The sequence below is a fragment of the Hylaeus anthracinus genome, unplaced genomic scaffold (genome assembly GCF_026225885.1).
Source record: "Hylaeus anthracinus isolate JK02 unplaced genomic scaffold, UHH_iyHylAnth1.0_haploid 12000, whole genome shotgun sequence".
In the NCBI taxonomy this organism is placed as follows: Eukaryota; Metazoa; Arthropoda; class Insecta; order Hymenoptera; family Colletidae; genus Hylaeus; species Hylaeus anthracinus.
This window is the reverse complement of record NW_026534347.1, coordinates 10,054,542-10,072,276: the sequence shown is the minus strand read 5'-3', so window position 1 is coordinate 10,072,276 and position 17,735 is coordinate 10,054,542. Positions and strand designations below refer to the sequence as shown.

General features: G+C 34.1%; 1 protein-coding gene across 1 annotated transcript in view; it reads left to right on the top strand.

Moving 5' to 3' along the window:
* Positions 1-17,735, top strand: part of LOC128890401 (dentin sialophosphoprotein) — a 186,504-nt gene that overhangs the window by 52,596 nt on the left and 116,173 nt on the right. The window contains exons 4-6 of the mRNA XM_054148855.1: positions 7,886-7,979; positions 8,283-8,620; positions 8,960-9,175. Of these exons, the coding sequence (XP_054004830.1) occupies positions 7,886-7,979; positions 8,283-8,620; positions 8,960-9,175 (648 nt within the window). The remainder of the gene's footprint in view (positions 1-7,885; positions 7,980-8,282; positions 8,621-8,959; positions 9,176-17,735) is intronic.

Genomic DNA, 17,735 nt, shown 5'->3' with positions numbered 1-17,735 from the left:
CTCGATGGCGAATTAACTACTTCTGTTTATTTAGTAAAATCGATTAGCATTCATAAATCAAGAACTCTAATTATAACTGTAAATTAGAAATATCGAAGTGCGCGAAGTATCTGATTTTTAATTTTGACACGCGCTTACCTCCAAATCTAGCGATTATTAAAATAAATGTTACAAATGAAATTTATATTCTTTCGAGGTGGATATCCCGTGGTTCGCATGCTTTTGTTCCAAGTTGAGGTACATACGAGATTTCAAGGTACTGCCGTTTCTCTAAATAGAACCGTACATTGTTTTTCAGCTAGACGTGTAGCTTGTGCAACAACAAATCCAACGACCCGTTGACGTCTGCTTTCGATTAGTCATCCAAGGTCATTCAGGGTCGTTCAAAGTTGTTTAAGGTTAAGATCAAACGGTCAGATGGCTTACGAAACTTTCTCTATCGTAAAATTTCGAAGGAATGACCCCGAGCAGCGATATATTAATTAATTCTACCCTTAAGTTGTTGCTGTTGTATTATATCGAACGTTCAGGTGTGATTGTTCCTTTCACATTTTCTTTTTTAGGCATAGAGGAATATTTAGAACTGGCAAATTTGATTATCTCATTAGAAAGTGTTTATTTGTTCATTTTTAAATTTTCTTTTGTGAAAACTTATAGTCAAGTTCCAAAAATTCCATTTAGAAAATAAATACCTCAAATTCGATTTTTTGTTTTAAAACAATTTTGAATTCACGCTGTAAATATAAAATAAAAATAGAATATCTAAATTTAATTTTACTGGCAATTAATGCAAAAGTATTTGTTTGCATTAGCCAACTAAAATCCAGACTCTATTTGCATTTAACATTCTCTTCAATCTCTGTTAGTCTTTTAAAAATTTAATTAAAAAGGTATTTCTTGATTTACAACTTCGAGGCTAGTTTGTACCCTTTGAACATGGATATCAGTGTAATGGTTTTTTCTACCTGTATACTAAGTTTAATATTGAAAATGACCCCTTCATTAATCACGTAGAGCACAATTTTCAGAGCACGTATATAGTAATAAAAAATGAATTCTCTCAGTACCGAAGGTACATATAAACATTATGCAAATATAAAGATCTGAATTGGCATTAGTTTTTAACCGACTTCGAAAAGGAGGAGGTTACTCAATTCAACATTTTTTTTTTTTTTTGTATGTTTACCGATTACGCCGAGATGGCTTGATCAATCGGAATGAAACCTGTTGCATCTTGTAGAATATTACTTCCAGTAGGTCCCGTAAACAAAACATTTTGTGATTTGTCATTTTTTTACCGGTTTTCCTTATAATTAATTCCGAAAGAGGATATTCATTTTCGGACAGTCTTAGCTAAAAGAAATAAACGCAACAAAATGTACGCAAATTAAAAAAAAAAAAAAAAAAAAAAAAAAGAAGAAATAGGTAGCACATCCTGAGGAAGTACAATCACGAGAATTGGTGGTATTGCGTGGTAGGAGGATATTTTGAAATCACGGTTGAACGTTCCTCGCGGCCGCGAAAGAGCGGCAGTTAAGTATCCATCGGACTATTATCTTGTTAATCACAATTCATCCGCGATAAGAGAGCATTACAACAATTCTCCAGGGGAAATCATTATCGATACGGTTTCTCGGCAAAATGAAAAGATACCATGTGATAGTGGGTCCCGGTACCTTCTGTCACCCACGGGTGCCAGCGTCTGTCAGTAACCGTTGAAATCTCGATAGACACCGCGGTCCACGCGACATGAACGTTTGAAATCCACGGGTGGCGCGTTATTTTTCGCGTTTTATGAGAATATGTCGAATGTAACGCTAGGCAGAGTTCGGAAGTACTCCCTTGTGCCGTATTTGGATCGTTGTCCAGAGTATCCAGATCTTATTCATGGAACGTACAAGGTACTGTCGGAAGAAAATATTTGGCATTGAATGCAGTAAAAAGTTGTCTTTCTCTTATACAATTCTCTCTGTCCCTTCTTTTCGCGAAATTCTTTCAATTTCATCTTAACCAACTCTTCAATCGCGATTTTAATATCGCGGGTAGTCGAGTTTCCAAGTAACTTTGAAGACTCTGAGAAAAGTGGATATCTGACTGAATCAGTGTCCAATAAATACCACGAATGCTTTATAATTTTCAACTTGGGGCTTTATAGTATTCGCCACGCGTTTTCTGCAAATATATTGCAGGTCATGTTACCAGAATTAAACAAAGTCCTGTATCGTCACTTAGGCAAGTCGATTATTTTTGTGTCCCTTGTAATAATTTAATTAGTCGTAATAGAACTCTTTAATTTCTGTTCAAAAGCTTTCTATGGATATAACCTTGGTACGAGTTAATCATGGTACTAGACTAGATCCTACGTTTTCTTCTTTTTATTTCTAATTGAATTGTCTACTCTTCCTTAACACGTTGATCGCCACGTCACCCATATATGGGTGACAGTGATTTTCACTGAAAAACTACGAAAATTAATTCTGAAAGTTAAGTGTCACAGAAAATGAATTTAAATAAAATACTTGAACTTTAATGAAGTTACAAAACTAAACACCACAATAAATGTTTCATTACACAGTTTCCAATAGTCTGTTAACAAAATTTAATCACAGTAGAAATTTTCATGAGTATTAGTCCGGCAGTGAACGTGTTAAAAAGTCTTGTACACATAGATTCCGAAACTGACCTATGTTTCGAATATGTTTCTCTTCCAGTTCATTAGGTTCATAAATGACTAGTAAACCACTTTCCATATCAGAGCGATTTGCTTTATTACAATCTTTACTCCAAACAAGAATTTTCATTTTTCCAATTTAAACTCCATCTTTTTTCAGTTCCTCCATAAAGAGGGTAAATGGGCCTATATATAAATGGATAAGTAGAGTCATGATTTCGTAACAATATTAAAATTAAAATATCTCTTAAATTAATGAAGTCTGGGCATAAATAAGTTAATATATGTTTGATGAGAATATCAATCTTCATCGACTGATATAGTAAAAGATGTATGGTCCCATTCAAAAAAATGTTAGTGACCATCGTACATCATCTATGTGTTCATCTACAAAAACACTACTTGAATTATTTTTCGCTATGTATAATAATATGGACGAAAGACGAGGTGGAAATATCCCGTAGACCACTCTGTTTAATCAACATCATTGATTGTCACATGTGCCCATTTAGCAGGCAAATTAAAAATTGCTACCTGCAGGTGATTCCCAAAGAGGGAAATAATGAATCAACTCGATACATTATTATATAGAATTGCATCTTTTCAATCCAATAAACTTCGCACATACGTTACTATTCGTGAGTTTTATTCGTTATTTATTACTCGAATAAAGTGTTGCCTTATAAATTATATACTGTTAATAATATCAGCTTTTGTAATTAAAAACATCTTGTTTAAATGATTTAATTGATCGAGAGTAATTGTACAAGAGTTTCATTTGTTATTTACTATTTGAATAAAGTGTTGCCTTTTTAATTACACACTGTTGATAATATCAGGTTCCATAATTAATAACGTGTTGTTTAAACGATTAAATTAATTGGAGGCAATTGTATAACACTTGATATTCGTAAATCTACATCTTGTGATGATAGAATATTCATTCCTCGTACCCCATCTCTTATTTCACGTTTATTCCCCGTGGAACTTCTCACCACGTTTCTAATAACACCTTTATGCAACGAGTCTCTTTGACGCAGAAACCGACGCCTATGTTCTAATTACCTGCAGTAAAAGCTGCACTGGTTAATGCGTTCTGTCTATAAAACCGGCGGGGGGGGGGGGGGGCTTAATTTATCGAATCATCTCGATCTTGGAACCCGCGTCGAGTTGGACGATAATTTGCACCTTTTCTCAGAATTATTTCCATGCACAGGAACCTCGTCGGAAAATAGTTCATCTAACGAAATTAATGAGACGACTGACGAGCGTAATTCAACTGAACTTTTTTTAAACTTCTTAACTAGATTTAAATTAGTAGTGTTGGCGAACGTAAAAACATATAGATGTTTAAAAACGTTTTCTGTTCTTGTAGTCCCTCTTAGAATTTCTCTAATGAATAACTTTTGTTGCGGTACCTTTTTCTTTTTTAAATTGATCCGTTATTAACCATTTTTTTTTTTCTAGAATTTTTGGTAACAGTTAAAATTTTGTTTCCATATTTTTAAATGAAACTTTATACTTTGTAAATTCAAACCACACGATATACAAAATACAAATGTTTCGATTAATACGTCTTAAAAATATTTTATTTCGTTAGATAATTGTTTCCTTTAATTAAAATAGTGTCGAAGTGATATATTGAAAAGCATTGCGACGTCTCTGTTCATTTATACAAATTAATATCTACAGAGATATTTAACAATATTTATGCAGAGGGATTATGGAAAATCAGAAATTAAACATGTTCCTCGTTTATTAAATAAATTTCAATTAATCACTAAGGAAGAGAGCAAGGACAGTCGCAAATATTTTAACCAAGACTGCTCGTTAAAATCGAGTTATGAAATTTTCCAAAAGGAGATCAGACTGAACAACAAGTTCGTAAATCGTTCTTTCTTGTTTTCGATCTAGTAAAAATGATAGCACTATCGGCGACTGTTTTTACAATTATCTATATTCTTCTAAACGTATGATGAGATTAGACGCTTTCTACTTCTTCTTAGCAGTTGTGAAATGTGTTCTTCGACAAATTGAGAAACGTGTATAAAAGAACAATTCCCACTTTCGTGAAATGCTTCTACACATTTGTTTACAAACTTTATTAACCGTGATGCGTAATGTTGATCAGAATATTTGGTAATCTTATCTATTGAATCTCAAGTATTGATTGACTATCGGCAGGTTGTATTAGAGTGAACAAAGGCGAGATAGAATTTTTCTCATCCGAAGTGAGATGTATTTTTATAGATTATGATTGATAGAACTTCTAATCCTGGTTCAAATACATTTTTCTTTCGTATGAATAATCGTACTCGGAGCTTTATCTAATCATTGTACCGTAAATTGGAACGGAAGCATTGATTATGTTTAAACAAAAAGTGGGATTACTGTAAACATTCGCGTTTTCGAGAGCAGTATTATAAACATCTTGTTCGTATCAATGTTTCTGCGCGAGGTGAAGATCTTCTTCAAGTTTGCTGTGCCATGATTAAGAAAGTTTAACAAGAGTATTAGAACAAGTTCAATACCTTTTATCCACATTTCATGCAGCTGAAAGCTTGAAATTTGATAACGAAACAATTTTGTTTTAATTTTCTGTTTGTATGTTCAACGTCATGTTAAATCTGGCCAGTTTGGTGTCTGAATTCGTGCAAAACAGGATCGATAGCAGAGAGTTTGTTGTGGTCTAGTTTGCCCTACCCAGAGTCTGATTCAGTTCTGACACAAATTTTCTACTTGGTCGCTGTCTTCTCCTTTTTCAAAAGACGATGTTATTCATTTCACTTGGCGCTTGTTTTCCATTCCTTGGACCTTGCAGTTTTCCATTCTTTAGATTTACGACAAAAGTTGAATGATTCATAAATACGTAACCTACTGTCTGACTAGAATAAAAATTTATTTGATATCGGCGAATAATTTTCTTAAAATAAGCATTACAACAAAAATTTGACGAATTGCTAACGTTAGACAACAAATTTTTTCAAATATTTATAAACGGTGAATTCTTCGCTCTGTATAGTCATACAAAATAAATAAAGTCGATTGTTTGAAAATTAAAAAAGAAATGAAATTAAAAATTTAACGAATATTGCTGATTTTAGAAAATAAATTGTTTCGAATATTTACAAAAGGTGAATCCCTCACTCTGTAGATGAATGGAGTCGTACAAAGATAGAACCGATTGCTCGAAACAGGAAGATAATACTCCGTTTTGGAAAAGTAAACATTCGGATTTATGAATCCTGCAGTTCCGTTTTTATTATTAACAAAGCAAGTTCAATGCGGTGCGTTTTTTTTCTCTGTTGTTGTATTATCTTCGCTTCTATAAATAGGAACCGATGCAAGGTAGAGCAGATAAAGAGAAGATTCCTGTAAAATTTGAAACGTGTTTCATCATATTATACGGTTCGCTCGGTACATGTCACGAGCAGATAAGAATTCGAGACAATTGCGTTGATAAGAGAGTAACCCTCGAGTTAAATAGGGACTCGCGAAAATCGAACCTGGTCATCGTGAAAAAGCGAAACATTAGTTTCATTAAACGATTATAATAGCCTAAGTAACACGATTATTCAATTAGAATGAACACCTTCGAGATAACAATTACAACTTGTTGTTAAATGATCAAAATATTCAGTTATGACTGATAAGGGAAGATCATAGTCTAGATTAACGTGTATCATGCATTAGTCATTTTATGATGGTGCTATACGCGGAGCAGCACTTCTTCGAGTTGATGATAAAAGAATTTAAATGAGAACCACTTTATCATTTCTTGGGTTTCAGGTTTTTCATATGCATTCATGGAAATTCACGTGGAAACGTGCAACGAATTTTATATTCACAAAAGTTTCCTGATCGTTTGATTGCGTTCATATTTATTTCCAGCAACATCTCGATTTTGCTGGTTTTGAATTCAAACGAGGAACCCTATGAATTGTATTCACAGTTGCTCTTTTTCCATTTCGACCTAGAAACGGTTTTAAGGGTGGAAACATCTCCTCGAAATAATTCTGGTTATTTATACTTTTGCTAACATCTCGGTGAAACCATAAGAGACATTGAAACAATTTTAAATACAAAATTTAATGGTTTTTAATATTCTATAAAACCGTAGTAAGAAATTAAAAGAAAAAATTTATTTTTCGTGATATTTCTCCCACCATCAAAAATTGTGTTTGCAATTTTTTGGACGTTTTCATACCGTTGAACTTTCATTTAAATAATTTTGTTGTATCCGTTACCAAAGGGGGACATCTCGGATGATATCTTCTATCGAAAAAAGACATCTGACCGGGTTGAAATTTCCTTCTGCGAGACTTTGCAAGAAAGCCATGAAAGATAATCTCGCTAAATAAAAACGTTGTATCAACTAGCTCTCTTGACCAAACATCGGTATCTAATCATTGTATCGTGTAGCTTTAGAACTGTAGACAATAAAATTTCATCATAACTTATTTCCTGTAGATTTTTAAGCATCGACGTCCTTGGACGAGAGAACGATCACCCTTTATATTTTTCACCGATTTTTAAGAATGATTTAACATCCCAAATTCGAACAGTTCGTTAAAATTGAATTGGAATTGGAATGTAGAATTTTTGTTAGTTATCTACTGAAAATGTCGAGAAAAATGTGGAGTGGGTACTAAGATTAGGGGAATGAGATACTTAATGTCCTTGTACAATGTACATAGAAATTAAAAGGTTGTGTGTTCAAGTATCACACTACGCAAGCAATACATAAGAGCAAAAGCTCTACAATGGATAATGAAGATCATATTAATTAATATGATATCAAAGAGATAATACAAATTATTTCTATAGATTAAATGGAGAGATTAAGATAAATCGTCTAAATTTAAATACCGATCGATTAAAGCACGCGGTGAAAAATATCAGGGAACGTGGAAGAAAGTATTTAAAATACAATAGTGTGCCCTTTGAGTATTTGTTGTAATATTAAATAGTTCTAATATTCTCTGGAGAGGTTATATCTTTAACCTCAGCTATTCTATTTACCTATTAGTAAATTACAGTTAAAGAAAAATTAGAGCACACAATTTTGTTCAGTTATGTTATAAGCTGTAGCTCAAAGCTCTCAACCTTGTTATTAGATAATATTATTAAATATCAGTATGCAAGCGATTGAAATTCCATTAAGCACTAAAACTTAATTAATTTCGTAATAACACTGTTTAATTATGTTTATAGGAACTCGGCTCGCAGCCTCTCCCTACAATCGTAACCGAAGATGCAGATAAATCAAACCAAGCTTCTCAGGATGAAGGTCACAGACCTCGAGCAGGTGCGATCATTGCTTACGTTTTATCTTTGAATCAAATGCCGTAATCATTTTTTTTTTTTTATTGAATTCTGAGAAAATGTACCAATGCCAAAGGGAAAGGAACATTTCTTTGTGATTGACTTTCTTAAACTCTTTGTGGATGGACATTATGCAGCAAGAATATTTAATAGAGGTTTAATTTTAGTGTAGAAGAAGGAAACAAGGGAATTAGTAAATGTAGTCACAAAGAGTTAAGGCTTCAATGTTCCTCATCACCTATTTGGAATATGACCAATTACTGATTTATAGTTTTAATTGCGACAGGAACATGGGGATCGCACTCGAGGACTATCAGGAAGCCAACCTCGGGAAGCGCTCCTGGCTCTGGAAAGTCAACACCTCTTCCGCAGCAACCGGAGCCTTCATGTTCATGGAGTTCGGGCAAGAGTGGGAAGAAAGCTTCAGGCACCCGATCTGGGTCCACTAGTCGAAGTAATAGTCGCAGCAACAGCGCTGAACGTAGAAGAAGCGGCGGAACTATCGATGAAACCGCCAGTCCCACAAGAAAACCTGCGCTCTTTGACGCCTTTAGGCCAAGGAGCAAGTCTGATGCTAGTAAAAGGAAGCCCAGTCTTATCGCGAATATGAAGAGCGCTGTGCAGGTAAAATAATGTTCTCGTTACGATTATTCCTTCTATCTGAATATTTTACATTGAAGTTTCGTAGTATAAGCCATGTCCTTTGGATGAGATACTCCGACGTTTTACTAGCATTCCAGCTAGCTTCTTCAGAGATCAAATGACACATTGATATCGATCGAATAGATACAGATTAAATGTCATTTGATCCCTGAAGATTCTAACTACAATACTAACGAAACGTCGGAATATTTCATCGATAGGACATTGCTTCGAGCCTCGGTTAGTATTAATTATTTAGGAATTAATATTAATTAAGGGGAACACCATCTTTCTATTGACAGAATACTACGTATTTTACAGCATTCGTTGCATAGAGGTTCGCATGGAAGTTCGTCGACAGATGTGCGTACAGACAAGGATCATCACAAAGATGCTAAAGAGAACAAGGATGGAAAGGAAACCATGGGACGTCCGCGAGCTGGATCGGAAAGCAGCAGGAATCCTGTGAGCAAAGTTATGAATCTCATCAGGCACAGAAGTCACAGTGCACTTAGTTCAGAGGACAAACGGAAAGCGGTGAGTAATTTGAATTTGTCGTTGCATAGAATTTTCTATTGAATTTTTCATGCGTTCCGAGATTCATTACGTAAAAAAGTATGAATGCGTTAATACGAATATGTAGTGAAATTCATTTGCTAAGTGTTTGAGGTAAGAACATCGAAGGTTAAAAGCACTACTCCCGTATTTCATCCTTCCGAGTATGAATTTCTTGGTTTTGTGAATAGAATGTGTTGAGTGTGCTTAACAACAATACTTCCAATTTTGAAGTGGAAAATGTAATTAAATATTGTAAGAGCAAATTATGCTAATAGATGACTCTGTCTCTTTAGAGAAACTTCTACATTTTTAGTGGCGAAGTAAGGTATAAAATCACGTGACTGAAGAAAGAAAGTCACTGTAATAAATATGTCATAGATTAATTCAACAGTATATAGTTTATAATTATCGACTGAGCACCGGAAACTCACGTGAGAATAGGTGTCTACTTTATCGTTCCTAGTAACAGTTGATAAAGATACCACCTTCTTTCCAACGGAAGTATTGCATCCCAATAATCCAGTAGATAAATTTTGTAAGGTACATATAAGAATTGATAATAATACAGTAACGTAACTCATTTTCAACAAATATTTGCTTAACCGCCTTATAGAGAATAATAAGACGAAACCTTTTAATATTTACAGTTTATTCATTCGACGTTTAGTTTCAAAAATAAAAATTTAAAATTTAAAAGTCCTTTTTCTGAAATTCAATTACATTTTGAAATATAAATCGCTCTAACTTGGCCGAATGTCATCGAAATTCCATTACTGTTTATTAATATTTAATTTCGATGTTTCGAACTGTTCTCGCAATCTCAGATGTTCAAATGTCGAATGTAAAAAAGATTTGACGAGAATAAGTTGGCATTGTTTGAGTAGACCAGTGTTCCTCAATCTTGATCTTCATGTGAAGCTTTTTGATCAAGGAAAATTGACAGATCTTATGAATTATTAGTAAATTCTTATTTAAGAAAAATATAATTTAAATATAACTACCAACAAGTCCTTTTCTAATAATTTTCTTATATTTGCTTAATTTTCATTTATTCTATATTTATCATCAACCCTTCTATTTTTCCTTTGCTCATGTTTTGTTCTACCTTCTCTAATACAGCCAAGTTTCAATGAAATAGAAACTTTAATTTTTCCATTTTCATTTATCCCTTAATCTTCACCAAGCTCTTTTCGTACAATTTCGTATACGTTTCTTCATTTCCAATTACTTAATACTTATTATGAAGCCTCATTTCCTACTCTTCTCTCTCTCTCTCTCTCTCTCTCTCTCTCTCTCTCTCTCTCTCTCTTGAATATTAAGATATGTTTCTTACTCAGGTTTTTTTTAAACTAAAAGCTTAGTTTGAGATTCGGTGGCACCATTGGCTCGCGTTCGAAGCGTAGTACTCAAAATTACGCGGTGTTCTTCATTCCAACGTTTCAGCTCTCGGCAGAGCGTGACTTTTAAAAACGAACAACCGCTGCTGGTCCGTCCCTAACAATGGTATCTCCGCGAACAAAAGGATGATCTTTGAAAGCAGAGAACACATGTTTTGACGTCGACGATTATGCGTCTCCGTCTTTTCTCCGCACAATTCGGCTGACTAGAAAACTAGAAAACCTTGTCGGCGTGCATACATTTTGTGCAACAAACTCCAGTTTTGTCCGTTATTACGTTCGCCCAACCGCTGTGTTTCTACCCGAGAATTTTAATTTTCAACTACGAAATAAACCGTTCGTCGTTTTATACGTTTCGCGTGCGTTGTTAGCGTCTTGCGAAACGCAGTTTAATATCAAAGGAAATGGTGCTGTTGGTTGAACAGCGGCGGTTCTCGTAATGAAGCCGTAAATTGCATCTGTTCAAATATTGATGTCACTAACTCGCGCCCCGTTCCTGATTATTTTAATAAGTTTCGCCGCGGACTCGAATGCTTTCTCGGCGAACCTTCGGTCTTCGGATCTTGGGAGGTTTTCGAACGATCGTGTTTACCACTCGAATTATCGACGACGCTCGAATCGAAGTTAATTCTTAAAAAATCTTCCCTACCCCGCTCGGTCCTCCAATAATTCCAAGGTTTGCAGTTTGAAATAATAAATGAATTTTTACGGGGTATTTATTGGGTTGTATGATAACAAAGTTCTGTTGTACATTTAAATCATCTTTCTGTTTATTTTAGAATTATTAGAATCCCAACATTAGATATTGCACACATTCTTTTGGTAAAGTCATATAATACAAGAATTACAACGTAAATTAAAGAAAAGATAAATAGATTAACGTAGCCAATTTCAGATGTCACGAGGTAAATAGTGAAGCAAAACGTAATAATACTATGAAACATAATTGTCAAAGGTTTAAAGATTCATTAAAATGTATTTAGGTTTTAAAATTTGTATGTTTATTTTTTGCCTCAATGTCCAACATTTATACAGTGTCGTCCCACTGTGCGGCGTGACCTTTTGCGGGGCCTGAATTCACATTCAAATCCTACACTTCAATTTTACAACGAGGAATTATTTATTTACAAATGCTATATATTTTTTATAAGATGAATATTAAATAATAATATTTTGATGATTTTTGTTACTCCTTTCGATTTAATCATCGCTACTAAAAAAATGTCTTGCATCTCAGCAGAAATTGCTTCCATTTGTTAATGGTATCATCAATCTGTAAAAAGTTAATCAAAATCGGTACCTTTTAATTCAGTAATTTTCGTAGACCGCGGGACCTTTTAAAACGCGGGGCCGGGTTCCGGCGAACGCGCTGAACCTGCCTTGCGCCGGCCCTGCTGCAAGAGTTTATACATGTATATTGATGTCATTCAATATATTCTACATAATGTTACGTTTTATTTCAAATTAATCTGTGCTGGGAAAATAAGACGTTTCAGTTTATCGTGTCCAACTAGATTTTTTATAATCAATTTTGTCGTACTCTTTGTGAACGTGATACAGTACTGTGCTTCTAGATAATTAGATATTTATACTTAGAGTTTTGTGTTCGTTTGATACGTATTGTGCATTTTTGTACAAGCCGATTGTTCACGTGCAGAGTTCTGATTACACTTTACTCGTAGTTAAATTTCAACAAGTTCGTTACACGTGACTGTTACAATCAATCATTCAAAGAACAAAACCAAGACCTCAGTATTTTTTTAATTAATTTCTCAAGTAATATGTATATAAATGCACTTAATAAGAAAGTAGCTTCTTTAAAGTTTCACGAAATTTTTTCAAAAATTCAATTGTATAAAAGTTCTTCACATGAAAGTCATATTAAATGTCAAGATCTTTTGGTGAACAGTCCCTGAGATATGAAGTAAACCAGATGTCAATATATACATTGACCAAAGAAGTATACCAAATTTCTAAATTGTTTGATATACCACTGTTGGGATACGAATTAAAAAAGACGTTAACATACAGTATGCGCATTCATACATACATTCATATATCCATACATGTAACGTCTCAAATATTGAATGACATCAATGTCAGTGTATAGATATCAGTATACTAAATTTCCATATTTTTTTTAAAAGCTGCTTGAGGTATAAAATAAGACAGAAGCTAACATACGTTCAATATAAATGTAATATACTTGTATGTTGGAATCATTTCAAGATTTGCGTCTTTCACATAGGTGTATCTTCTCCACCAAAATATTTTTTATCCCGAACGATGACCGAAACCGCAGATCATTTCAGTAAACTTTATCCTCGAATCACTTCATTCGATATTTCTTTAAATACTTAATAAGTTTTTTATAATACATATACACAATTCTCATAATATATTTAATTCGAATGCAACTTTTTTCGCATATACGCCCGAGACTCTGGAATGACGTTTTCTGAGACATATTTCAGCGAAATTGTCTCTGGTGTTTTAAACGTTTCTTCCCGTATGCCGTGCGACTCGTTAGCACTGAAACCTGTTTGCCTCCTCGTTCCGATCGTAACACCGTGGGTAATTTCGTTCCACTGTATGAAATTTACCCTCCTCGGTTCTCTCCACCGGCCAATTTCGCGTAATTCTGCATTCATTATTTTATGACAACTCCGCGACGGTCAGAATTCAGTGTAACCGTGCGATATCGTTTTCGTTAAATTCGTTACCAGTTCACGCTTCGCAAGTGTAAATTGAACGCCTCGCCGTTCCAGATGTTTCTCGTCGTCGGTTATCCTTTCTGGGATACTGCTTCTTTATCTCGTAAAAACTTTGAACGAATAATTAGTCCGATCCGGTAGGTAGTTTCCACGCTGTGCAACGTTCAGCCTTCGTTAACACGAGATTAAACAGGTACTCGAATAACAGACCGATTGCTGTCTTTGATCAAATTGTTAGAAGTCATGACGAAGAAGACCAGGTATTTTTTTTTTTTACACTTGAGAAATGGAGAGAAATATTATACCGATATGTCGATTTTAAATGTTAGTTAGGTACATTTTGTCTAGAATCGCCTGTGTTAAAACTTGTGTCTTGTATTAGGTTGTTCCGAAAGTTTCTTTCGTTTGATCAATAATTAATATATACACAATATTTTATGTTTTATGTTACATTATTGAATCGTGTACGATTCATTTCGCTTCATTACTGTTACAGCATCAATGTCTAAGAAATTAGATTGTCTATTTATATAAACACTGGCACAGAAAATAATTGAATGCAACTCACGAAAGAAACTTTTGGGACAACCTAATACTTAGAATTAGATTAATGACTGTAGGGACTGGTGGTGCCAGTTTAGAGGCAGATTAGGAAAATAAAAGAAATTAAAGTTATTATTTATAATTTATTCCAATGGGAACTTGAGGTTTTGTCTTCTACAATTGAGCCATCCACAGAAGTTTTACCATGATTGAAATTCATGATTTCAGTACTACTGTGTAATAATTATTTGTTAGATCTAGCTCAGACCTAATCCATTTATTATCGTACATGTAATTTTTCTGTTCTTAATACTCAATGAAGCTTTTTTTTTTGTCGTTTAAAGTAGAATGCATTCATCAATTCCCATGTCTATTCGCCGTAATCTTGAACTCCAACGTTTATAAAGCGTAAAATATAAGCGAAACGTAAAGTATGTCCTCGTTGCAATAAACATGTTTGCGTTAGACTGAGTATAGTGGCCTACGTTAAACATTGGCTTTCTCTGTCGGGTTATCGCGATCCGATGAAGATAGGCTCGGTCGCCTCGACATCCTGGTTACATCAGAACCAAAGTTGATGGTCGACTTTAAGCGATTATAATTTTTCATCGCTCGTGACTCGGCTGGCTATGTAAATAGAGTTCGTTGAGCAGGTGGTTTAACTACCTGGGAAATACTATGACGTTCAGATTTCGGTGGGAGAAGTCGCGTATGGATGGGTGTGTGTGTATGTGTGTGTGTGTGTTCGCATGTAAACCGGTGGTTTCGCGTGCGTGTACGTGCGACTGTGAAGCAGAGGAAAAGACAGATTCAAAGGCGCGTTTTTCGCTCAGTGAGTCGCGGAACTTGCAACGCTGAAGGTGCTAGGAAAGTGCGCGCATCTTTCCTCGCCGAATCACGTGTGCTTGGAATTAATTAGCCCCGTTCAGCTCATAAGGATTAATCCAACGTTCCGCCGAAAGTGACGAGTGTGTTTGTGATGGTGAAACGTAAACGACGCTCCTCCTAACAGTTGTCCAGGCTGCTTTTAGTAGAATCAATCTTTAAATAGTAAATAGTAATGTTTTGACGATTTACCTTTTAAAAGATACTAGTAGGGTATTCTTATTGACTTTATATTTGTGGTATTTGTAGAATGAATCAATTCATTTGTTTACGTTACAACGTAAACGACGTTTTTCCGGCACTACTCTGTCTACTCTATCTCTTCTTAAATTAGAGCTCTTTAAGTCGTAACCACTTTTAACGCTTTTCGTTCTAAAAGATAGTAAAAGGGCATTGTTCCTGACCTTATCCTCGTGGTATTTGTAGAATAAATCAATTAATTTGTTTACGTTAAGACGCAATTACGCTCTCCTAGCGTTACTCGGGTTAATTTTAACACAATTTACCATTAAATCATAAATAGTAGTGTCTTGATGTTCCAAGAGATAGTCAAAGAATATTATTATATAGACAACGTTATTCCAGCATCACTGAGTCTATCTCTACTGAAACTACTGCTCTTTAAGGCGTAAATACTTTAAGCTTTTCTTTCCAAAATATAGTCGATGGATATTCTATCCTGACTCCATTCTCGTTCTGTTTATAGAATAATGTTGCTCAGAATAAATCAATTTCTTTTACTTGGTACGTTCACTTGGCATTACTCAGGTTACTTTTAATAAACCCAATGATCCTTAACCCTAGAACGGAAATGTCAATGTTTAGTCTTTTAATGGAAAGATGGAGTAATTTTTACTCTTTTTCAAAATACCAAATTTTTTACCTTTTGTTTTTCATTAGTACATCAAGTATCAAGGAATAAGGAACCAACATGGTTAAAAATAAGAATAAGAATAAGTTTTAAATATAAATCTTGTATAAAGTGTAAAGAAGTAACGAAAGGTAATGCAAGGAGTAAAATTGACTCAATCTTTCCATTCCAGGGTTAAGTCGTAGGTGTTGGTAAACTCTTTTCAATTAAAACAATAAAAAAAGGATATTGTTCCTGACGCGATATTCGTAAACTAATGCTGCTGAGGATAAATTTCTTTGTTTGTTGATTATTTCAAACTACATCTACAAAATTGGGTAAAGATTCCTGGCTATTCCTTTCTTGTTTATTTCTTACAGGTAAAAAAATTCCTAAGAAGAAATATAAATGAGTGGAATATTTGTTATATATGTTTTGTTTCTCTTCTTGTGAGCACTCCTCAGGCATATCTGAACTAAACAAACCTGAAAGAAACTCTAATCTGAACAGTACAATTTTACTCAGTTTAATTCAGTTCTGTTTAATCGTATGTGTATTAGGATGTAACTAAAGAATTTCCTAAAAAGCGCTTTTGGGATTTTCGATTTTAATAAAACATAAATACAAATACGATCCATACAATACAAACCATTTATATAATTTTTCCTTTTATTACGTTGTGTTTCTATTATTTTCATTATTTTAATTTATATACTCTATGTAATATATCATATTCGTAACGAATCACTAAAATTAAATGCAGAAATTATTCATGACACATTACCTACGATAATAAAAGTTGAAGCATGTATGAAAATTTACAGGTAGATAATCAGACCTAACAGATTAACGAAGATAAACCACCACTGATATTGTAGTACTAATATATTTTCTGAAACTTGTTTTGTTCCAAGATATCAATAAGACAATGACAGTTATTTACTCAGTATTATGTATTTAACATAGAGCAAGGTTGAATACCTTTCCTTCGGATCAACAAGTAGAAGTAATTCACTAAGTCGTATTTATCAAAAGTGATGACAGAGTCGAGCTTAGATATTTATGAAATTATTAGTGATATCGAGATTTATGATGGAACAGTTACGTTTGAATATTCGGTAACAAAAAGCGATTGAGATTGCATTACTACGCAGCTACGGCCCTTTTTTTACCCGTCCACCTCAACTAGAAGGCGTAAAAAACATTTCAACTCATTACTAACATTTCAACATTTAAGATTTCAATCATACCGTGTTAATAAATTTAATAACGAACGTGTGTTTTAAATTTGTAATTCTAGACGTTTGAGAGAACGCGTTGGAAGCATTTAACCTTTACCTGTGCAGCTTCGTATTCGTTTTCACCTGATTCAGCTCGACATCAGAAACAAAGAATATGTTCGTCAATTTTCTCAAAACTGTCGCACTGATAAAGCATGTCACGAGCAATAGTTTCAAGTTTGAAGTATGAGATGCTTGATATCACAATTTTTACGAACTTTCCTCGCCAAAAGTGTCGCCTCTGGTGCGAGATTATCTCCTTTATGCACCTTCGTCTTCTTTTTCACACATTTTTCTCTGACCACAAAGCAAACAATATATTCATCGATTTTCTGAAAACTTCCACGTTAAATCTCACTACGAGTTCTCGTTTTTGAGATACTTGATAACACGTTTTTGGAAACTTTTCGCAAGAAAAGTGTCCCCTCTGATTCGATCCATTGTAACTTTTGGCTACTTTACTTCAAAGCTGAAGATCTAAAAGCAATCTAAGTTTGCAATTTTTATCGTACATTTTTAAAAATATATTTCGAAGAAAATGTTTTCTTAAGTATAACATGGAATTTTCTCTTCTTTTTCAATTGTCTTCCTTCAACTCAAATAGCAAAAATGTATTCATCGATTTTCTGAAAACTTTCACGTGAAATTCTATTACGAGTACTTGTCTTAAATTCTTTTGAAATGTCTTATAACGTATTTTCGAAAACTCCTAGGAGGAAATGTTGCCTCTTGTAGGACATTGTAGCCTTTAATGTTATAAATTTGTACAGTGAAGTATAAAGGTATTCGCAAGTCAAATTTGCAGAGATATCGGTAGCATTTTGTTTGAAGAGTAATTTTTATCTATCTGTGCATACATTTACCCATCGT